The sequence below is a fragment of the Centrocercus urophasianus genome, unplaced genomic scaffold, assembly GCF_019232065.1.
Source record: "Centrocercus urophasianus isolate 14NV4802_14NV808 unplaced genomic scaffold, USGS_Curo_1.0 seq_41, whole genome shotgun sequence".
Lineage (NCBI taxonomy): Eukaryota > Metazoa > Chordata > Aves > Galliformes > Phasianidae > Centrocercus > Centrocercus urophasianus.
Genome location: NW_024884989.1, coordinates 3,906,702 through 3,929,639, shown reverse-complemented (window position 1 = coordinate 3,929,639; position 22,938 = coordinate 3,906,702). Strand labels below are relative to the sequence as shown.

Sequence of the window (22,938 nt, the reverse complement as noted above, 5' to 3'; positions counted from 1 at the left end):
TCTTACTGATTTTACTGTGTAACTTATAGGAGAGTTATTTTATCTCAGATACACTTGATAGCTATCATTAATACCTACAGGCCAAATTTCATCCTGTACGAAGGAACGGTGCATGAATACAGTGTTCCTATTCCTCAGTAACAGGGCAAAATGAACTGGGCTGGGGGGAGGATGGAAGAGGGATGAAGAAGGAAAGGACGAGATGCAGTTGCCACCTTAGTAAGGCATGATGGAGTTACTGGGCAATGCCTTGTGCCTGCAGGTTGGAGTTTGGGGCTTTTCAGGTACCCACACATGCCAGGTGAATGTCAGCCAGTTCTTGTTAGAAGAAATACACCAAAATACATCCCACCTTCCTTTGCAGCTGTGGGTCATTGCAGCAGTACGTTAAAAACCTGACTGGTTGTGTTGGTGGTGAAGTCTGGGCTAAGACTTACAAACAAGTGAAAAATAAGGTTGGTTCAACTACCTCCTATTTGTCAGGGACTAGAAGCATGCACATGGATAACTTCAGTTTAAATGCTATTCCCTAATTCATTCTTTGGTCTGAATTTGCCTCTTTCATGCTCAGTGGGTTGTCTGTAGTCCTGTAGAAACCTCATTTGTAGTCTTGTGTAATTAAAGCCTTCCTGGTCTTTTCCAAAGAAAGTGAGTTCTGAGTACTGAGTCACTGCCAAGCTGCCTTTGTTTCTCAGAAAGAAGAAAATCACTTTTGGTAAATGAGTGCATTTAATGAACTAAAAATGCCACGAGGAAGGAAAAAACACTTAAACTTGCTTTTTTTTTTTTTTACGAGTGGGGGGCCATGTTGATGAGAAAAGCTAACTGCCCAAAGTGTAGCAGTGCTGCTTGCGTGATATCGGGGTCTGACTTGCAGGAGGGGAATTTTGGAGCTCTGTTTGTCCTTACTGAGCTTGCTTCACAGCAGGGCTCTTTTCTAAAGGGCTGGCTACTGCGTTAAAGATTTTGCTTCCCAAGCTGCACTCTAGTTCTGGTGACTGGAATACTAACTTAGCTAGAAGCCATTTCTGGACCTTCTTGAGGTGTATATATATTCTTTTCTTCCCATCCACTTTCTTCCTCTCAACTCCAATTGAAAACTGATGTATGAACTAGCGTGCATGAAATACACTGGTGCTGAGATATGCACCATGTTTGTAGAAGTATAATGATTTTTAAATTCATGTTTGATGTACAGAGAGGTATGAACAGCAGTGCATTCTGGATGAGAAGGCATTTGCTGATTTGTGACAGCTAATCCAAACTTGTTTCGTTTCAAATGCAGCTGCCAGGAATTTGCAGCCTCTTGGTTGGCCTCCAACAAGCCAGTGTTTTTTCTATTGATCTGCAGGGGAGGAGGGGGGCCTGGTGATACCAGGAGTGATGGAGCTGCTGGAATGCAGGCTGTCAGGCTGGTGCTCCAGTGACCCTTCTTACGTGTTTATAAACAGCTCGCATTCCACACGCTTGCAGCGGGTAGAAGAGCGTGGTGGATGTTGGTACGCGTCTGCAGATTAGCAGCCAAACATGGTCAGGTATTTATTGCAGGAAGAATGTTTGTTTGTGGCACACTCACAGCAGAGGAGAGGGTTCAGTTAGCAGCATGAGCCAGCCTCTCTTGGGATGCCCTTGTGGAATGCTGTGCTACTTTTAAAGGGCTGCTTCTCTTGTCGTTTTGAACAGTGACCAAAGAGAAATGCAGCATCTTAGCCTGTTCCATTTAATTAGCTCTGAAGAAAATAATCAGCATGCTTAATTTCCTGAGTGATGTCTAAAATTCCTACTTATTTATCAGATTTACATTTTTATTTTGAGGGATTGGGTACTATAAGAATAACGAGATAGCAAAAGGTTGCTTGCAAGCTCTTGACAGATTTTCTTCTTTTGTGCCTGTGTAGAAGTATTTTTGATCCATTTAATGAACAAACTGAATGATCTGTATCCTTTAAGACAGGAGACCAGGACCTGGGTATGGGAGGCTAATATATTCAACAGGGAATATTAATCTGGCCGGAGAAGCTGAGTAACTTGTATGTAAATAAGTGATGTTTCCCAGAGGGCTGAGCACATTCCTGTTCTCAGATGGTCAGGACCTCTTTGTTAGCCTCAGGTGTGCTTTGAGAAGCAAAAAGTCAAAACACTGTCTTCAGTCTTCCTGAAAACTGGGTTGGGATCATCCCTAACTGATCTGAGGTTGATATTTTGGGAGCATCCTGCTATTGCTAACACTGCAATCCTGAAATGTAAGGCTAGCAGGAGCAAGTGCAGTTTGCTTGGGTGTGAGGTTTAAAATAGTGTCACTTCTGAATTGCCTTCATGTCATTAAGCACAGCTAAATGATGAAAGTAAGCTGTTATTTCGACTCTGAAGAGGAGTTGCTAAGGGAAGCAGTTGGAGAACAGGCTTTCACTACGGTGCTATTTTGGTGGAAATTATGCTCGTCAATTTTCTTACTGTTACACGCATTAAGGAAATAGGGGTTTATATAATGGGCCCATGAAATCTGAAGTTTGGGCAGTATATTTCTGAATACACCATGCTGCCTTTTAGTAAATAGGAGCATACAAATGTTTGAGGCTGCTGGGAAATTAATTTTGGGATGATTTAGGAACAGCAGCACTGCAGGCTTGAAAGCTCTGCCCGTCCACCCCTGCCCTGCCCAGAGGGCGTTTGTGTCCCGCACCAATTGCAGACCATGTGCTCTGCTGCTCTCCTTACTTCTGCTACATGCAGAGATTTCCACTTAACCTCTCTGTTAAAGGTGACAGAACAGAAGGGTACAACGAAGTAACGTCCTTGCAACATCCTGCATGCATTTAGTCATAGAGCAGACTGCAAGCACAGTGCAGCAATGTTGCCTCAGCTGCTTTGCTTTTGAGGAAATAATTGGCTTTTGTGATTGCATCTGTACAGTGCAGTTGCAGTGCTGAGGGGAAGGTGTGTAGCACCTAATGATTTTCTTTGTAAAGAGAGACCTGTCATTGAGGGAAAACACATGTGGCATCCTATAATGTACACCCTGCTTTATCAGGCTGCTAAAGAAGTATTGGATGACACAATTTGGTTATTTCCTGCCCACAAAGCTGGACTTGAGATAATTTCTTTTTTAAAACAAATCAGTTCTATTACAAGCAGAGAAGCAGCATTTGGTATATTTTATGTTCTCTTGCTCTTCTAATAGCTCCAGTTCTGGCAATGCACGTGCTGCTTTGACCAACATCTCTTATTGATTGCTGTGCCATTCTTACACTGCAGGTTTTCTTCTCATGCAGTGTTGGTCTGTGGTGCAAAGGAAGATCCTTTAGTAGCCCGTAGTCTGTACAGCTTTTCCTGTCTGCTCTGCACTGTGAAAGAACTGTTTGCCACGTGTGGAAGGGAGGCAGTGCTTAAATCAGATAGAAAATGTTGATGTGGCTGCAGTTTGCTGTAATTGCACATGTAATCACACTGTAATCATTCTCAAACGATGCTGTGCTGAGGAATGATGCATTACAAGAGCTGGTACTCTGGTGGCACACAACTCGAATAGAACCAGCCTGACTTCAGAGCCCAATGGAACTGACTGTGAGCAGTTCTCAATACTGTGTGCATTCTTTAGGGAAGAGAGGCTCTGGGCTTGCTGTTAGTCTCTTTGAAACTTTCAAGTGCTTTGTTGCTGTAAGCACCGAACTTGCCAACTTCTGACGTTCATTATTTTGTTCTCTTCCAAACTGAATGCGTTCAGCTCAATCCTGCCTTTCAGAACAACAAATTCTTGGGCTTTTTTTTTTTTTTTTTGTTTGTTTGTTTTGCTTGCAGTTCAATAAACCCTTCCAGCAGGTAATGTTGCAATTTGCAAGTGTTCACAGGGCAAATGAGCTTTCTGAGGACTGAGATGAGAAATGCATCAATATGTGCAATCAGTGAGACAGCAGAGGCTTATAGGGGCTCCTCAGTGGGGATGTTTCATTGTCTTATATAGTAGCAACAAACAAAAATGGAGAGAAATGCTAGATATTTCATAAGCTGAGGAAGAAGTGCCTAATTGTTGTTACCGAGTCCTCAAATAGGATCATAGAACAGAATCATGGCCTGGGTTGCAAAGGACCACGATGCTCATCCAGTCCCAACCCCCTGCTGTGTGCAGGTTGCCAACCAGCAGCACAGGCTGCCCAGAGCCACATCCAGCCTGGCCTAGAAAATAAACTACAAATCCATGTAGTTGCAGTAGTGATTAAATTAATTCTGAATGTTGGGGCTTTGTTATTCAGTGTGAGGGCTGAGGCATTCCTGTGCGACTGCAGAAACACCCGGGCTTTGCTCAGAACAGCACCTTCATCACACACACAAGCAAACTCTTGTGTTTGAACAGTCCTCCCTTAGAACTGTACAAGGCTTTTGCTCCATGCTGTAGCTGCTGTGTTGCAGCATTCACTCTCTGCCACTTCTGTCACGCGCGTCTCTGAGCTCAGGAGTTATTTCTCGTCCTTAAGCAAAACCAGCTGTGCACAAATGAGAGGTTGGAAGAAAGGCGTGTGTGTGTGTGTGTGTGTGTGTGTGTGTGTGTGTGTGTGCATTCATTCTGGTTGTATTTAGAGTAAGTTACAGAGGAGCTTTATGAACTCGGGGCGGTCTTACTGCAAAAATGGTTTACAAAATATTAATGAAGAGGAGAAAAGCTGACATTGTTTCAGTGCATTGCACTGCTGTCACCACAGCAACGCTGCTACAGTTGAACTCTGGTAGCAAACTAAGCATTTTTATTCTTATAAAAGGAGAATTAAGAGACCTTTTCTCTCCCAGGGCCGTGGTTGCATGCTTTCTGCAGCTGCTGCTTGTTTTCTTCCACACTCTCTCCCTGCTGATGCTGTTCCTGTGCTGCTGTGCAGCTATATTAAGAGCAGTTAAGAAGCTTTAAAAGGACAAAGTGCGTATTTTAGCTCTTTTTAAAGGTTTTTGTTTCACGTTTGGCTCTCAGATTTCTGCACTGGGGCACCTTGCACTTCCTACCTATTTACCAGAGCCAAGGTTTTGAGTCTAATGGCAAAGAGATGGAAAGAACTCAGTGTTTGGAAAAGAGGGTAAAACATTGGTGATATCACTGCCCTTCACGAGAGGGAAGCAGAGAGATAGCAGTGACTGTGAAAAGGAGAAGATAACAGTGATGTTGTATCGTCCAGTCATGGTTGACTCTAAAACTAAAATTCAGCAGCGTTCTTAATGCAGATAACTCCTTTTTTTTTAAACCTGTGTTACTGATTCTAGATATTAAACCATATCTGAACGTGCCTAATTTAATTCTGTCTTCTGTATGTGTGAGAAGTATTTAAGGGATCAACTCATCTATATGACTCTGTCCTGTATCTGGAGGCACAGCTATTGCTGTCTGGCATGGTGACAAAAAGTTCCAATTGCTGAAAGTGTGACGTGGCCTTGTCTTATTGGAAAGGCTCATCATATGTTGTAACATAACTGTGAGCTGATAAACGGTGCCATGAAATCAGCATTTTGCCCAGAGAGGCTGTGATGCCCCGTCCATCCCTGGAGGTGCTCAAGGCTGGGTTGGATGGGGCGCTGGGCAGCCTGGGCTGCTGTGAAATGTGGAGGTTGGTGGCCCTGCATGTGGTGGGGGTTGGAGCTTCGTGATCCTTGAGGTCCCTTCCAACCCAATCCAGTCTGTGATCGTGAATATGCCATGCGTAGGGAACTCGAGAGCTCCATTAGCTTAAGAAATAGGCTCTGAAATGCTTTTATTAGACCTTTGGGAGCTGTGTGGAAAACCCTGTAGACAGCTTGGTGAAACACCAATAATTAACATGTGGGGTTTTCTAATCCAACATGTAATTGTTCTTGTCTTGTGGTATTTTAGAACTAGAGAGTCTCATTTTCCTGTTATTGCTGACAAGCGGGCTGTCGTTATGTGCAACAGGCAGTTTCCTTTTGGGGGCAAGGCTGGGGAAGGGCCATGTTTTTGTGTTGTTCTACTCAAGGAGGGCTACGTTAAGAACATCTTAAATGCTTTGCTTGGAATGAACTCTTTCAACTGTAACACACATATATATGCCAGGAAGGATCCCTTCTGCAAAAGGTATCAGTGGTCTTTTGCCTTCAGATGCTGGTGATGTCAGCGAAGGAACCCTGTCCACACCCTCAAGACTTAGCTGTGATGACAGCTTTTCTTTTTCTGTTGCAGGCTTATGAGAGGAGGTTTCCTACATGCCCCCTGATTCCTATGTTTGTAGCCAGCGACACCGTGAGTGAATATAAGAGTGAGGATGGAGCCATCCATGTGATCGAACGGCGCTGCAAGCTGGATATCGATGCGCCACGGCTGTTGAAAAAGGTGATTTGAAGTGCCTGTCCTGACAGTATTCATGTGAAATTATATCGTAAGGTACGTTGACAGAATCTGTGGCATCTTCCTCAGATTGCAGGAGTGGATTACGTCTACTTTGTCCAGAAGAATTCTCTGAACAGGCGGGAAAGGACTTTGCATATAGAAGCCTACAATGAAACCTTCTCTAACAGAGTCATTATTAACGAGCACTGCTCTTACACAGTGAGTAACAGGCTCTTGGTGGTGCTGCAGATGGAACTAAGTCAGTGTTTAGATTTCAGAACTCAAACAGGAGTTAGGTTGTTCTTGGTTTTTGCCTTGCTAGAAGGAATAACCAACATACCAGCATGAGTGATAATTGTTGTTAGTGTTAAATGTAACACGCTTGCTTGAAGAACAGTTTGGCACCCTCTTGCTTGAGCATCTTCTCAGTAGCAGAACACAACATAATTTGCTGGGTTTGACAGCTCTGTTTAGGCAGATCTGTGGTCTGTAATAGCAGTGTGAGCCTTGTCAAGGCTGTTGATACCCTGACAGAACTGCTAAAGGAAACTTCAACATAGCTTCATTTGCCTTCTGCTCAGCTCAAATGTTCATCATCAGCAGTGTTTTAACCTAACTCCTTCACTAGTGCCTGGCTTTGGTCTTCAGTGCAGGTGTTTTCTGATACAGAGGAGTGTGGTGGCTTCCTTGCTGCTGTTCTGCTCATGTTTTTTCTTAGCAGCTTAGGAAGTACTCATAGGCTGATACAGCACGTGTTCATAGAAGTAAAACTTCAAATAGACTTTAAAGGTTAAATGCAAGCTAGCAAATGTAACCCTCTTATTTGCACTGTAGTTTTTTTTAATGTGCAGCTAATATTTTTTCAGTTTTTTACAGAAATGGAGTTGAAATGTCACTAGAATTCAAAACCACTTGCCACCATTACTTTATTTTATTATTATTACTATTACTCTGTTATTAGTTCTCCATTATTTCCATTAAAAGTACTCCTCAGTCTGCAGTTTTTGCTGTGGAAGATGCTCAAAATTTTAAAAGGCAAGATGGTAGCAAAAGCCTCCCTGATAGTTTGCTCAGCCAAATGAGAAGCTTACATTTTCTGTAGCATTACCATAGAGAAATATTTTACTTTGTTCTCCTACCTTGGTACTTTGTAGGTCAAGGAAGGAGCAACCTTGCAGTTGTGTCTGTTGCAAACATGTCTAGATGGCAGTGCTGGGCAGTGCTTACCCTGTGCTTGCTGCAGTCCTTAAGCTGCCTGGCCTGGTCTGTCAGCCTAACCTGCAGGAACAGAAAGTTCACTGTGGAGTATTTTACTTTGTTCCACGGCTACACTGCAGTCTCAACTCACCTCTGCAGTGAGATATTGTTAATTATTTAAACCTGCTGCTCTCTTGTACCTTGGCTGGTGCACTAGGATTTCTCCACCCTTCCCTTTGTCGTTAGGAACACGTTCTGTTCCAGCAGTGGGGGTTACAGGAGGGCTTCTCAGCCAGTTGTTCTTTAGTGTTGTCTTTTCCTATCTGTATTTTGCAAATGAAGCAAAAGGCTGCAAATTCCTCTTGTGTATTTTTGACTCTGTGAACCTGATGAAGAGTCATCTGAAGCACTGTGAGGAAAAAAATACCAAATATATAACTGGATTGTATGACCTCCTTTTAAATATTAGGTTCATCCTGACAATGAAGACTGGACCTGTTTTGAACAGTCAGCAAGTCTGGATATAAAATCTTTTTTTGGTTTTGAAAGCACAGTGGAAAAGATTGCCATGAAGCAGTACACCAGCAATATCAAAAAGGTGAGCTTGCAGCCATGAATTTGGTGCCTGGCTCTAAGTTATGGAAAGATAGTGTAACTGCTGCTAAGTCACAGGCTGCTGTGGTCAGAAAGCTGGGCCGTTTGCTCTTTAGCCTAGGGCAGGGTGTGTGTGTAGGTCTGTATTTGGAAGTGGAATCCTTAGAGAGGTCTGGCCGCATAAAAAGTTTCCAGACCAATCCTTTTTGTGTCTAAAGGTATTTTTAGTAGCTGAAGTAAAGTCTCCTTTTTAAAGGGAAAGGAAATAATAGAGTACTACCTGAAGCAGCTGGAGGAAGAAGGAATAACCTTTGTTCCTCGTTGGACTCCTCCTGTTGCATGTAAATTGGAGAGCAGCACATCCCACACCAGACGACCAGTTTCACCTGCTATTAATGTGCCAGATTCTGCCACAAAGGAGGGCTTGAACAATAAGGAGATCCTCAACACCTCAAGCAGCCCCTCAGAGCTTACAGCAGGAACACCTGATGGTATGGTGGTTTGACTTGTTTTAGTGGGATTCTTTGTACTTAGAGGCTCTTGGCAGCACTGTGCTACTTATCCAGGGTAGCTGAAAACTTGAACATCAGCTTGAAGAGCTGTTATCGGCTTGTCTGTTTAGTGAATGAAGATCAGAAGAGTGGAGAAGCTTTTCTCTTTGTTCATTAGGTTGCAAATCAGTAGCCGGCATTTTGCCCAGAAATTCTGGGATGGGTTTTAACTGCAGCAGTAATGAGGAGGAAAGTTCCCTGGTCACTGTATTCTGTTCTGTCTTTCTGCTGTCAGTAATGGAATTTGGGAAAATTTTTGCACTGGAAGGTTTAGGTCAGAGCTTCTCTAATATTTCCAGAAGAATCAAGCCCTATGATTGCTGATTGACATGTCTGAATATACTGTGGGGAAAAAAAATCCTTTTATGAATGCCTATTTTCACTTCTTTCTTAGTTGCAGAAGAGTGAGTCTTCTCAGTTTAACATGAAGATAACTCTCATTTCTTTGCTCATCTTTTCATTGACTCGGGGAAATTTCATTCAACTCTGCAGAGAACACAAAGCCACCACTTCTGTCTCAGATATCAGCACATAAGATCAGTTGCTGTTTAGGTTAGGTCAGTTCAGGACCACTTTAATCACATGTACATCTCTCTTTAGACAAGCTGGATGCAGACTACATCAAACGTTATCTGGGCGACTTGACACCCATGCAGGAAAGCTGCCTCATTCGGCTTAGGCAGTGGCTCCAGGAGACACACAAAGGCAAAGTAAGTTCCTGTTTATTTCTTGTGAGAAAACCTCACAAGAGGAAATCTCTTGTGAGAGAAAACCTGAGGGTTTTCCAGTTGCTTCTGACTTGCTTATCTGTCTCGGTTTCCAGGCCTTCCTGTTAACTTAGCAATGAGGTGCAGTCTGTGTTTTGCCACTACGTTCATTTAAATTGGACTAACTTATGGTCACACAGATGTAAACCACTGTAAGAGTTCATGAAATGTTTATATCCTTCAAATGATAGCAATTGCAATATCTGACAGGGCTTAGGTTTAGTTGCAAAAGAGACTCATTTCCTAGATTAACTCTGTGTGTTCTATACCATCCTCTTGCCTTGGTGCTAGGCTTTTTCAGCTCCTCTTGTTCATCCTTCTGTTCTGCTAGTTTCAAACCTCGAGTACAAAGTTGTGGTGTTTGGTTTTGTTGTTTGTGTCCTTTGTAACAGATCCCAAAGGATGAGCACATCTTAAGATTCCTCCGTGCGCGGGATTTCAACATTGATAAAGCAAGGGAGATCCTCTGCCAGTCTCTGACATGGCGTAAGCAGCACCAGGTGGATTATATTCTAGATACCTGGAATCCTCCTCAAGTACTCCAGGATTACTATGCAGGAGGCTGGCATCATCATGACAAAGGTATGATGACCTCTGCTGTGGTTATAGACCACCTTTTTATGTTCTGTGTGAAAGGTTGCAATGGTTCCTCTGTTAGCTAGAGGTGGCTAGAAAGCTGGATAGGTCTTCTCCATTACTTTGTACTGAACGTATTTAAATTCGTGTTGCCAGCCTGTTAGGTGCTGGGAGCAGATTCCTAGGTCTTAATCTTTGACTAACACCAACATGTTTAACTCTGCTAATGTCATTACCTTCATAAAACAATGTCATTGCACTTCTCTGCTGCTCCGAGTTGCTTAGAATGGTGTTATGCAAATGCTGAGTGTTCTATTGTGGTGATTAAGAGATGTTTGTAAATAAGTGTTTTTTCTAATCAACTCATTTCTGATGTTGGGTGAGGCTGCTCATGGCATAAATGCTTATTTGGCATTACAGTCAGCTTAATGAAGAGAAGTGGGATGTTGCAGAAACACCAGATAGAGCGGGTTTATTTAAGATGGGAGGAAACTCAGGTTGAATTTGTATTTGTATGTATGTATTTGGCATGGCCAAATCTTTAAAACATGGAGGACAACACATGATATGCTCCCTTGTCCCTCAGCTGCCTTTATTGTGCACTGGTCTTGTTGCCAGTACATGCACAGTAATGAAATGTTTTGGAACTCATTGCTTGAGGCATGCTGGGCTCTGTAGATAAGGAAATGGCTCTTACTGGAGCTATCTCTGTCCTTCTGCTGTAGTCCTTTCCCCATTAGGCACCATTGTTTCTGCCAATTCTTCCTGCTACAGAGAAGATAACAGAAAGCTGTCTGCAGTCCTGGCCAGGAGGACACAGCAGAAGCTTTATTGCTGTAAAGAGCCTGAATGGCTCTGCCCTGCTGCTCTGGGTTGGGCAAACTCGAACCTAGAAAGTGGAAATTGAGAATATGATTGTAAAGATTGTAGGAAAAAGAATTGTGAATCCATTCCCCCTTTCTGTCACTCCTTGTCCTTGCTCTCCAGACATAACAGGCTGCTGCCAGTGAGCAGGAAGCTGCAAAACACACCTGAGTTGTTACTGTTCTTCTAAGCAGATCTTCAGCATTGTGAACTTCATGTGCTTCTCCCTTTCTCCTCACGTTCTTTGTCCTTTTCTGGCCGTTCCCTTAAATGTACCAGGGCTGTCAATATTGGAAACAGATTTTAAAAACCGAGCAATTCTCTACAATTTAAAACTTTAATGGGCAGCTTTTAAAAAAAAAAAATCCTCTTTTCCAGTATTGCTCCTTCCCTCCCACATGAGCAAGATGTGCCAAACTTTAAGCTAGCAGAATTCAGCATAGTTCTTAGTGCTAAAACAGAGGCGACAGAGGTATAAAGTGTGCAAAGTCTGTCTCCAAGAAGCTGTCAGTGCAAAAGTCACTATCTTGGCTTTCAGTTAGCACAGTGTTTCTTTACATGAGTGGCTTTTAGAGTGTCAAGAGTGCTTCAGTCAAATGTTTATTTAAACGATTAGGCTTGAATTAAATATCCAGCACTGTCAATCGAATTCATGTGTCATTTGGGTGGAGCAGGGTTAGTAAGCTATTTAGTTCTGCATGCGTGTGCATCTGCACAGAGGGGCACCTACCAGGAAGCTCAGCTGCTGCTTGGTGTGGCGTTTCAAACACCAAACAAGATCAGTGTGTGCTGGGTTAAAGCGATATTGTTTTTCAGACCATCTGATTGAATATCAGCTGACCCTGTGAACTGTCCTGGAGCAGTGTCCTTGCTAAAGCAGCAACGTGCTTTGGCTCTGCAATTTGTTTTCAATATTGCATATCCTGACGGTTTCTTTCCTCGACTCCCAAAGGACTTCATGATAATTTGCTATTCTGTTTGCAGTTGTTGAGCGATAGAAACAGACATACAGACTTGAGGGAGATTTTTACGGAGAAAGCTGCCTTTTATTGCTGATTTCCTTTTTTTTCTTAATAGCATATTTAGTTCTATAAGTTGGTGGTTATTAGCTTGCGTACTAGAATAGGTGGAGCAAAGCTGAACAAATACATCAGGTCTTTGGAGGAGGATGGAAAGTAGTTCGGACAACCAGCTCCTATTATAAAGAACCAGCAACCTTTCTTAAGTTCAGATAATGCAGCTGTTAAACTTAGTGCCACTGCATCCTGGGACAGAGCAGCATACTGTGGCAAGAGGACTGTGAAAAGGCAACCTCTTGCATACAGGGAATCACCTGAAGCTGATCCCTGGATCAAAGTCTGTGTTCTCCAGGCTCAGACTGCATAAGGGAGGCAGTGTGCCAGTGTCGTGATACAGCTGAGAGGTGTGACTTCAGCAAACACTCAGAAAGCAAAACTGGAGGCTAACATTTTGTTTCTTTAGCTCTTAGCACTTAGTGTAGTGTCTGTCCAAAGTGGCTGCTGTAAGCAGATCATTGACTGGTGATCTTGTGGTATAACTGGGCAGGGTTAAGCTCTTATTGCCATCTATTCCAGGTACTCCTCCTTCCCTTTGTACAACAAAGTTAGAACTGAACATGGCTCGTTTCCATTTGGATTTTTAGCATAAAGCTGCCTCGCTCTTGTATTTCTTACTGTAAAAATGTTATGTTGATGTGATTGTCCTTGCTGTTCAGATGGCCGCCCGCTGTACGTGCTGAGGCTGGGACAGATGGACACCAAAGGCTTAGTGAGGGCTCTTGGGGAAGAGGCCTTGCTTCGATACGTAAGTATTTTTGGAGCCAGCCAGTTGCTAACAATGTGATATTTTCATTTAGAAACTTCCTTTTCTGCCAGAACATCCATCACACTGGGTATTCTGATGTATTCCCTGTCCGTCTGTTTTCAGTTTGAATACATCTGAAAGCTCCTGGTCTTCTGCATTCTTTCCAACTGCAAACTGATGGTGGACAGGCGTAGTTCTTGGCAGCTCCTGCAGTCTCTGGGTAGCACTCTTGTAGATTCTTCTGCAGTTTGTGTGCTGCTTCCAACTGAAGTCTCTGCATTTGTGCGGAAGAGAAAATAACATGCTCAGACTTGCAGACTTTATCACTTGGATTAGAATAAGCTATTTTTAAAGGCAGAATACTTTTAATGTTACCTTTGCTAAAGGCAGCACTCGTACTGTTAGTGTGGATTTTCTGTTTCTAGGCAGAAAGCTTGCAGAATTCCAGATTTTCAATAGTAATGACAGTCATAGCCATAGTAACCTCTAGTACAGGGGTTGGATTTCATTTTTCTTCTCCAGCAGCTTTTCCAGGCACATTGTTCACCTGTTCCTGGTTTTAAGGAAAGGCACTTTTATTTTAGCAAGATCAACCAGTGAAGTGAACACAGTAATCACTAGTTCAGTCACTGGAGTTAGGTGGACAGTTGGACTGGATGACCTTAGAGCTCTTTTCCAACCTTGGTGTTCTTTGATTCTTTGGAGGGGAAAAAATGATGCCAAGTTAAGTACTACATGTTTGTGTAATTTTTCAGGAAAATAAATCATGTTATAATTTTTTCACTTAAGTTTGTGCTGGTTTGAGCTTGTAGTTTTAATTAGACTTTGGTTGAACATTTTTTTTCTTTATCCTACCTACTGAGTGTTCTCAGTGTCTCCTGACTGCCTTCTCATGGCAATTTTCTTGTGCAGGTTCTCTCCATCAATGAAGAAGGTCTGAGGCGATGTGAGGAGAATACAAAAGTGTTTGGCAGACCAATAAGGTAAAAGACATCCATTATAGATCTGCTTTTCAGGAATTACCAGTGTCACTGTGGGGGCAAGGAGGGTGGGATGACATTGTGCATTGCAATGCTACTGAGTTCCATTTATTAAATGGGCCAAGCAAAGGGCAGTCTGTGTTTCACACACAGATATAAGCACAGCTACTGTTAACTGAGACCTGCCCTCATTACCACTTGAGTGACTTCCAAGCCTGATGGAAGCACAGCACTTGCTAAAGGGCTACATATGAAACAGCAAACACTTCTTTCATTCTAACATGGCACATGGTTGCAGGGGTGCGAGCTGGTACAGCACAGCTGTATGTCTTGAGTCTGTGCCCAGGGTGAGACCAGAGCTTGGAAAATAAACAAAGCATATGCTAAAGCTCAGTATTTTGTCTGAAGAACACATTTAATCCTATACAAAAGCTTCTCTTCCTGAGATCCCATAGCAGAACTAGCTTTGAGCTGCAGTCACGCTTTTACATGCAGTGGAATGCAGGGTACTGGATGTGTGCGTAAGGCACGTGAAATAGGTATAAATCAAGGCATCTCATCTGCCCCTGTGCAGGCTGAAATCTGTCTTCCCACCTGAACCAACAAGTAGGATATTTTTTTTCTTCTATGCGAGATTTATTTTCCCTTTCTGTCTCTAAAATTCAGCTCTTGGACCTGCCTGGTAGATCTAGAAGGCTTAAACATGCGGCATTTATGGAGGCCTGGTGTCAAAGCATTGCTAAGAATCATTGAGGTGGTAGAAGCGAATTACCCTGAGACTTTGGGTCGTCTTCTTATCCTGAGAGCACCTCGAGTATTCCCAGTTCTTTGGACACTGGTATGTTTTTAATTCAAGGTCTTTCTCAACGCTCTCAGTACTCTGCTCTGCATTTGTAGTTTGTAAAAGCACTTTTGGGCTTTATAGGCAGTAAATGTTTCCTTTGGATGTGTCTCTTTCATAGGATTCTCGGGATGGATTTAGAACTCCAACCTAAAAACTTCATTATATAGCCAGTGAATTGAGCTGAACAGCTATGGTGTGAATTTTCATAACGAAGGTAGTAATGCTTTCTCGAGACAAACTTGGGAACCTGATCTATTCTATTTTTCTTCATTCATAGGTTAGTCCATTCATTGATGACAACACTAGAAAGAAATTCCTTATTTATGCTGGAAATGACTACCAGGGTCCTGGGGGATTGCTGGATTACATCGATAAGGAAATTATTCCTGACTTTCTTGGTGGAGAGTGCATGGTAAGAATTTAAACCAGTGCATATGGAGGCTTGGGTTGGGTTGGTTTTTTTCCCCTCACTCCTCTAAACAAAGAAGCCTGTTGGTTTTGGTCAGAATTCAAAAGGAAGCCTTTGAAGAGCAGAACTGAATTGCAAGCTGTGGAGCCACGGTGGCTGACTGTGGCCATTGTGTGACCACAGTTCTTGAGCTTAGCATTTGTTGTGTGCAATATAGGTGCCTGGAGCTGTGCGTGGTTCTGTTGTTTGCATCTTTGTGAGGGCATAAGATGCAGTGTAAGATCTTTTATTTCCTCATTGTGGCAGCAAGATGAAAGGTTAGCTATAGCCAGTGTGCTACACCATGCCATTTTATGGTCTGCCATCATGCCAAGATTTCAGATGTTCTGGAGATTCAGAAATATCCTTACCAGTCTGCCAGAGGAGCAAAAGCTCCATTGTCACCATCGGTAGCCAAATCATACCATGGATTAAACATGCCAAAATGATTCTGTGCCCATCTAGGAGCTGTTCATTTCTTTTCTCACTTAACAGTGTATCAATAGTGGTTTCAACTGTCCAAGAAAAGTTGATGGTCAGGGAAGATTCTGACATAGAATCATAGAATCATAGAATCACCAAGGTTGGAAAAGACCTAAAAGATCACCCAGTCTAACCGTTCACGTATTCCCAACAGCTCCCACTAAACCATGTCCCTCAACACAACATCCAGTCTTTCCTTGAACACCCCCAGGCTCGGTGACTCCACCACCTCCCTGGGCATCCGTTCCAGTGCCTGACCACCCTTTCTGAACAGTAATACTTCCTGATGTCCAGCCTGAATCTCCCCTGCTGTAGCTTGAAGCCATTCCCCCTGGTCCTATCACTGATGACACGAGAGAAGAGGCCGACCCCCAGCTCACTGCAACCTCCCTTCAGGAAGTTATAGAGAGCAGTGAGGTCTCCCCTGAGCCTCCTCTTCTCCAGGCTGAACATTCCCAGCTCCTTCAGCCTCTCCTCATCAGCCCTGTGTTCCAGACCCCTCAACAGCTTTGTTGCCCTCCTTTGAACACGTTCCAGGGCCTCAATATCTTTCTTGCAGTGAGGGGACATGCATGGGTCCAATTGAAAACATTTCATTGTAACTACCAGATCTCACTGGCTGTGTCACTGCCAACTAATCAGAAAAGCCTGCATCCTCTGAACAAACTGATACCATAAGGAGCACCAGGAGGTGCCCCAGCTGCTAGCAGGGTTTAGCAAACAGCTGAGTCTCATATGTGCAATATGTTGGGATCTGTGCTGACCACACCAAACGGAAAACAGTGTTTTGCTGGAGTGTAGTGCAATTTCTCAGTCTCATGTCACGTGCCTTAACAGCTGCTTCCTGCCTGGGCTGTAGGTGTCAGTCAGATCCACCAACAGAACATGCAACATAGAACATGCAACATAGAACATGCAACATACAGCAGTGCTGTAAGATTTTCTTTTTGCTCCATGATGTTTCTGACTGCCAACTTGTTTGTTTCACTGCAACTCAGGCACTTTCTGAAGCTTCCATCACCACAACATTTTGGTTAGCTTTTTGTACTCAGCTGTGTTGAAACATGATAATTCCAGGCTTGCTTATTAAGCCCCTGCTAACATTTTCTAGATTAATTTCTGTACTGTTCTGGAGAATGCATCTAGTTCTTTTCAGTTGCAGTCTCATACTACAGTGGAGCACTGCTAGATGTTTTACAGTAGGCCATATGTTTATGTTCAGTGGGCTGCCTTTTATAGCAGCAGTAGCTTTCAGTGCAGAGTTTGTACCGTGTAATTCAGAGCTTGGGAAGTGGGTAAAATCTACTGCCTGAGTAAACAGAAGTGAAGGTTACCAGAAAGCAAATTGCTGCAACACTTCCTGCTGGTTGCAGGCAATCACAGGGTCTTTTTCTTCTTTACTTTGGACGTTTGGACAAAAATGACTTCTCGAAGGTTCTTCCAATTCTCTCCTGTAATTCAGTTATGGAATATTTCTGCTGCCCCAAACACTTCTATGGAACCTGTTCCTGAGCAGAGTGTTGTCAAACTTTGTTGCTGGAGGCTTCTTAATAAAGAACTGTGCTTCAGGATGTTGTGTAATCAGTTCCAGTACTCAACTGTCAAGACTGTAACTTGAAAACTGTTACCTTCACTGCAATATCTTTTTGCCTTGTTTGGAAACTTGCTGTATCTCTCCTCTATCTTTAGTCCTTGGATTCAGCTGCACCAGTTCCTTCAGCACTCTGGGCTCAATTTTTTCAATTCTGAGTTGCTGTAACTGTGATTTTTAAGTGGCTCCTGCATGTCTTCAGCATAGGGCAGCCTAAGTGATGACAATGCCATTTGCACAGTCATTCTCTGTAAAGGCAGCTCTTGTGTATAAAGTAAAGCTGCTCCTCTGGCATTGGATTCTGCAAATTTATGCAAGCTAGATATTTATTTTAGTGGCTTGTGCAAAATGTACATGCATACGATGTGCAAACTCTGACATTCCTTTTAAATTCTGTTCATCTCATTCTTCAAAACACTTGCTGGCTGCGAGTCCTTTCTGAAACCAGCAGGCAGAGAGAGCAAGGTGGGTGTGCAGAGGGGGTGCTTCTTAATGGCTATCTGTATTTTCAGTGTGAAGTACCAGAGGGTGGGCTGGTTCCCAAGTCCCTCTACCGGACTGCAGAAGAGCTGGAAAATGAAGACATAAAGCTCTGGACTGAAACAATCTACCAGTCTGCAAGTGTCTTCAAAGGAGCTCCCCATGAGGTATGGCTGCAGCCTGCGCTTCCGTCTCAGCTCTCTGCTTTGGAGTCTGTCTCCTGAATTGAAAGTGGTCCAGAATGAGATTATTTAGTTGTCCTGCATTCACCTTGTTGTTCTGTAGCTCTGATATGTTGTAATACTTAGCACCTGAAGTTTGTGGCCATTTCTGGTATCATCTTGTTGCCATTTAGAAGATATCATTGCTTAGAAGGACACGGCTCTGGATGGAATGAACAGCAAAGGCAAATAATGTTCTCAGAAGCTACTCAAGAGTTTCTGAAGGTTGTGTGTTAAAATAAGGACACTCCAGCAGAAGGAAACTTCTATTTAGAATGCCTTCTGACAGTCTAAATTAAGCCCAGCAATAAAAAGCTCTCTTCTGCTAAGAGTTTCTGCCTTTACCAACCAAACTGCTAGTGTCTAATACGACTCTTCTCCTGTCCCAGGTTCTCATTCAGATTGTGGATGCCTCATCTGTGATCACATGGGATTTTGATGTGTGTAAAGGCGACATTGTTTTTAACATCTTCCATTCCAAGAGGGCTCCACAGCCTCCTAAAAAAGACTCTCTGGGAGCTCACAGTATCACATCTCCTGGTGGGAACAATGTCCAGTTGATAGACAAAGTCTGGCAGCTGGGCCGCGATTACAGCATGGTGGAATCTCCTCTTATCTGCAAGGAAGGGGAAAGCGTGCAGGTGAGGCTACTGAATTGTTGCGTGGAAACAGATTGAAGAAGCTCCAAACCTGCATGTTCTCATTCCCAGGCATTACTGATGGCTGAGTGGTGATTCAGCTCCGGACTGTCTGCTCGATTTTGGCTGACATTTCAGCTTCTGTTCTGAGCTGCATGCTTCGTGGAAGGGAGGGTAGTATTTACATGGGATCTGATGGAAGGGCAGCTTGCATCAGTCTGATAGTGATCAAGACTGATCAGCAAGGAGCAGAGGAAAGTTACCCAGAACAGTGCATGTGCAGAGCATACCCAGGTGTGCTTTGTGCTGTAAAACTAGAGGCAAACATTCTGAAGGATACGCTGGTGTCTTCTCTCAGAGATGAGAGAAGTCTGGAAAAAGAAGACTGAGTCGTGTGTTTGTTTCTGTAACAACAGAACAGGGAGGAGCCTGTGGCCAAGGTCCCCAAAAGGCTCCGTTATTTCTTTTAATGGCATTTGCAGCCTTATTTATGAAACGTGCTTCCACATGAGGCATGTTTACAGTCATCCTCTGCCACTGCTACTCCTTACGGCTTGAAATGAGAGTTGAACAGCCTTACTGCAATCGGAAGTGTTACACCTTTGGAAGTATGGACAGTGACTTCTTGAACTATGCTTTCCCGTTCTGTGAGGCAGAACCTTTTGCTCTTTTCACAGCCTCAAAAGGACAGCCATTGATGAAAATAAATGGGGGGGGGAAAAGATTGCTTTAACCAAGGAGTTTGTACTTTCAAGTGAATATAAACCCTTGTCACTGTAAGGAGGGGGTGTGTGTGGAAAAAAGGCACCTCTGATATTCTGTTATAAATGTATTCCATGTTCAGAGATCCCAGCTGACCACTGCTGGTTGGGTGAGCAGCTGAAATACTGGCACTGGGGGGACAAAATAAGGGCGTATTATGGGCAGTCTTTCTAAGCTGGGAAAACAAATTGCAAATGTACAGATCCGTGTGTTAACCAAGTTTGGCTGTGGCTGCTTCTAGGGATCACATGTGACCAGGTGGCCTGGCTTCTATATTCTCCAGTGGAAATTCCATAGCATGCCTGCCTGTGCTGCAACCAACCTGCCTCGTGTGGATGATGTGCTGGCATCTCTGCAGGTCTCCTCTCACAAATGCAAAGTGATGTACTATACTGAAGTGATAGGATCTGAAGATTTCAGGTACGTCTGGCCAGGGATCGTGAAGGGCAGCCCATGTCAAACCCTTTTGGTGCTACTGTCAAGTCCGCTGAAGTAGAAATAAATTGTAAGGGCTTGTATTTCTTAATGGAGCGTTGTTAGTGTCATAAAGCTAAATAACCTTTAGTTGGCATTGGGGAAAAAAAAAAGTTAGCAATAGGAGCACAAAAAAGGGACCAATCACTTATCTTTCTAATCATCATTTGTTACTTTGCTGTTCTTGGAAGTATTGTGAGCTGCAGGGCTTGGCAGGTTGTCGTGCTGACACAGATGCAGCTCAGCATGGAGCTGAGTTGGTTCAGTTGTCTGCCTGTTGAGGTACCTGCTGAAACTCAGCCTTTTTAAGCAGCATCTCTTCTTTGCAAGGCTTTCTGCCATTGTCTTACATGGTGAAGCAGGAAAGCTTTTAAGCCCCTGCACCAAAATGATTTTTATTCAGCGTGCAAAGAAATACAATGCAGGAAACCAAATCTTGTATGTTCAGAAGCGTACATCTACTTGGGTTTTCATTGCAGAGGATCTATGACCAGCCTTGAATCAAGCCACAGCGGATTCTCTCAGCTCAGTGCTGCCACCACCTCTTCCAGCCAGTCCCACTCCAGCTCCATGATTTCCAGGTAGTGCCACAACAGACGAAAATGATGATGGCCGGACCTTCGCCTGTGGCAGCTGACTGCAATACAACTGGCAATTGTGCAAAAAACAACCACCCCTACCCCCACAGAAGCCTTTTGTAGATAGTAAAGTAGCTGTTTGAATTTTAAACTTAGTGGGTTTTGGTCCTTGTAAGATCCAGCCTCCTGTCTCTTAACCCGAACCTTTTTCCTAACTCAGCCATAAATATTTTTAGCGTGCTTGCACGAATCCTAACTCTCAACATAAGGGCTCTCCTGGAAGGAAAAATGATCAGTGCATCAGTTAAGATTATTTTTTTAAATTGTATAAATGTTAAAGAGAAAAAAAAAAAAAAGAGGATAACCCTACCAAAAATGCTCCATAATGCATTAGAAATTAACTGCGAATCTCCTGTCAGGACATCTCTTGCCATCTTAAATCCCCCGTGATCTTCCAGTGCTGCAAACTGTTCTCCATTGCCACTAAGTGATGTCCGAGACAAAGGAAAGCAGTTGCTGGATACTTGACTTTGTGAGTCCATTTTTTTCAGGGCATGCCCACAGTGCTGTGGGCAGGCAGGGAACACTAATGATGCCTTTTGTACGAGCTCTTCTGGGGGAATCTGAGCTCTGGGTGTCGATGGGTTAAAGCAGTTCATTCTTTCCTCGGATTTGTGCTTGAAGCACTACAGAGAGAGGCAGAGAGCAGGCTCTCCCTTGCTGATCTAGAATTGGCCTGAGGATTTGTTTCCAGTTCTGTGCTGGAGCCTCACCCCACTTCCTTTGTACGCTCCCCATGAACTCATCTTACTGCAGCTTTGCTATTGTGAGGAATTCATGCAGAGTTTGTTTGCTGCTTAAATCAGCCAAGAGGAGGTATGGGTTACATCCTTCCCGTGCACTTCCCTCTCTCTCCTGCCTCCCCTCCTTTTTGGAGTACGTCAGAAGCAGAGCACTTTAGTTCTAAGCAGCAGAAGCCCTAAAGCAGGCAGGGAGCACAGGGACCTTCGTGCTGTGTTACAGTGGCAGACACTCTGATCAGGGCCTGCTCAACCATCCTCACTGCTGCTGCTGCCAGCAATGAATTGCCATGTTGGATTCTGCCCCTGTTCTACCCGCACCCCAGCAATCCCACCTGAACTCTTGTGGCTCAAGTTGGTTCAGGTGTTCTCCAACTTCGGGCTGTGTGTCCCAAGCACAGTGAAAGGCACAGAAGTGCTGAGCAAAGGGCTGTCAGCAGGTGGCTACAGACCACAGCTGGCAGATTTTTGCATGGAACACAGCAGCGTTTACTTGCTTAGACCCTGCCTGGTCTGTCTGTTTGAGAGCTAAACTATTCATCCAGGCAAAAAGGAGCTTCTGTGCTGCTGAAGTCCTTGCTAGGAGGCTGGGTTGGCTCTATTAAGTCTTGGGGAGTCGAGGGCATGTGGTAGAGGAGCGTGCTGAAAACTTGCACTTTGAAAACAGAACTCAAGATAAGAATTCACTGAAGATACTGAATGCCCTGCCTAAGGAAAACTGGTTCTGAGCTGAGTATAAATGTTTTTATCCTTTTATTATTATTATTATTTTTAATATATATAACTCAGAACTTCCGAGAGGTGGCTCCTGATCTGTAACGAGGAGCACCTTTCCTGCAGAGCAGTTCTGGCAGTGCAACCCATTGGAGCTAGCCTATGCATTTTACTAATGAATTTTGATGTGTTGAGGTGCTGGTCTCCTTACAAGGAACCAAACTGCTCCAGTTTGTCTTTTTATGAACTCAGAAGTTGAGGATGGAGGTTAGACTCGTCGCTTAAGCTGCCGGAGCTGCTGCAGTGTGAGATGGACACCGCTGTGTTGTCACACCGCTCCCAGCCTGGGCCTGCACACAGCCTCTGCCGTGGCTCTCACCCCCCTGTGTGATGTGAGCGGTCTGCCTGCAAGGAGCCCAGCTTCCTGCAGAGGTGGTTTGATTTGTGATGTGCAGGACCCAGAATTCCCAGTGCAGCAGTGAGGTCAACTTCATGGCACTCCGCTCTTTGCAAATGCCACTTCCCATCTGCCAGGCTGTAAGGGTAACGATGGTCCCCTTCCTTCCTTCCTTCTTTGCTTCCTCTTCCCCTCTTTCTCCCTCTCAGATGGTGGTTTTGCTGACAACTGTAAGGAAACTCCATTAACACTCCCCATGTCTCCAGAGGTGTCTGGCTTTGCAGACCCTTTTTGAGTTGCAGTCACTTTTAAAGTCTGAAGATCTGTTCTGTTTTTCACTTGAGCTGGCTCAAAAGTGACACTCTGGGTTTTTCCTGCTGTAAATCTTAACACTTCTTTTAGAGCTCAAAGCACACAACAGCACGAAGAGCTGGAGGGGATAAAATGCCAGACAGACCATAGTTAATCCTCCTCTAAGCAAAGTGCTGTGGCAATATGACTTGATCATTGCAGTCTGACTGATTAATTTCCCATCCCCTGCTCTTTTCTTGTGTGATATTGTTGTTTTACTTCCTCCTCTCAGCCAATGACTCTTCTGTTGGCTTTTTTCTCTGTTACCTGTGTCCATCTGCACTTACCTGTCCGTACTCATGAACTGCATATCAAATTCTGTAAATGTTTTGTATACATAATACCTCATTCTTGGTAATAAAATACAGATAGTCTTTAAAAGATTTTTTTTTAATTGTTACCAATAATAAATGTGAACTGTTTGGAAGAAGGGGGGCCTGAGCTCTTTTATTTTGTTCCTCTGCCTGCAAAGATTCCAGGGCATT

At 43.7% G+C, this 22,938-nt stretch overlaps 1 protein-coding gene across 1 annotated transcript in view; it reads left to right on the top strand.

The window, feature by feature from the left end:
- Positions 1–22,834, top strand: part of SEC14L1 (SEC14 like lipid binding 1) — a 37,376-nt gene extending 14,542 nt beyond the window's left edge. The window contains exons 3-16 of the mRNA XM_042833352.1: positions 6,173–6,322; positions 6,407–6,538; positions 7,986–8,114; positions 8,367–8,601; positions 9,262–9,371; positions 9,821–10,010; positions 12,604–12,692; positions 13,605–13,675; positions 14,339–14,510; positions 14,794–14,928; positions 17,551–17,685; positions 18,129–18,380; positions 19,381–19,559; positions 20,093–22,834. Coding sequence (XP_042689286.1) covers positions 6,173–6,322; positions 6,407–6,538; positions 7,986–8,114; positions 8,367–8,601; positions 9,262–9,371; positions 9,821–10,010; positions 12,604–12,692; positions 13,605–13,675; positions 14,339–14,510; positions 14,794–14,928; positions 17,551–17,685; positions 18,129–18,380; positions 19,381–19,559; positions 20,093–20,198 — 2,085 coding nt within the window. The 3' untranslated portion in view covers positions 20,199–22,834. The remainder of the gene's footprint in view (positions 1–6,172; positions 6,323–6,406; positions 6,539–7,985; positions 8,115–8,366; positions 8,602–9,261; positions 9,372–9,820; positions 10,011–12,603; positions 12,693–13,604; positions 13,676–14,338; positions 14,511–14,793; positions 14,929–17,550; positions 17,686–18,128; positions 18,381–19,380; positions 19,560–20,092) is intronic.
- Positions 22,835–22,938: the final 104 nt, after the last annotated feature.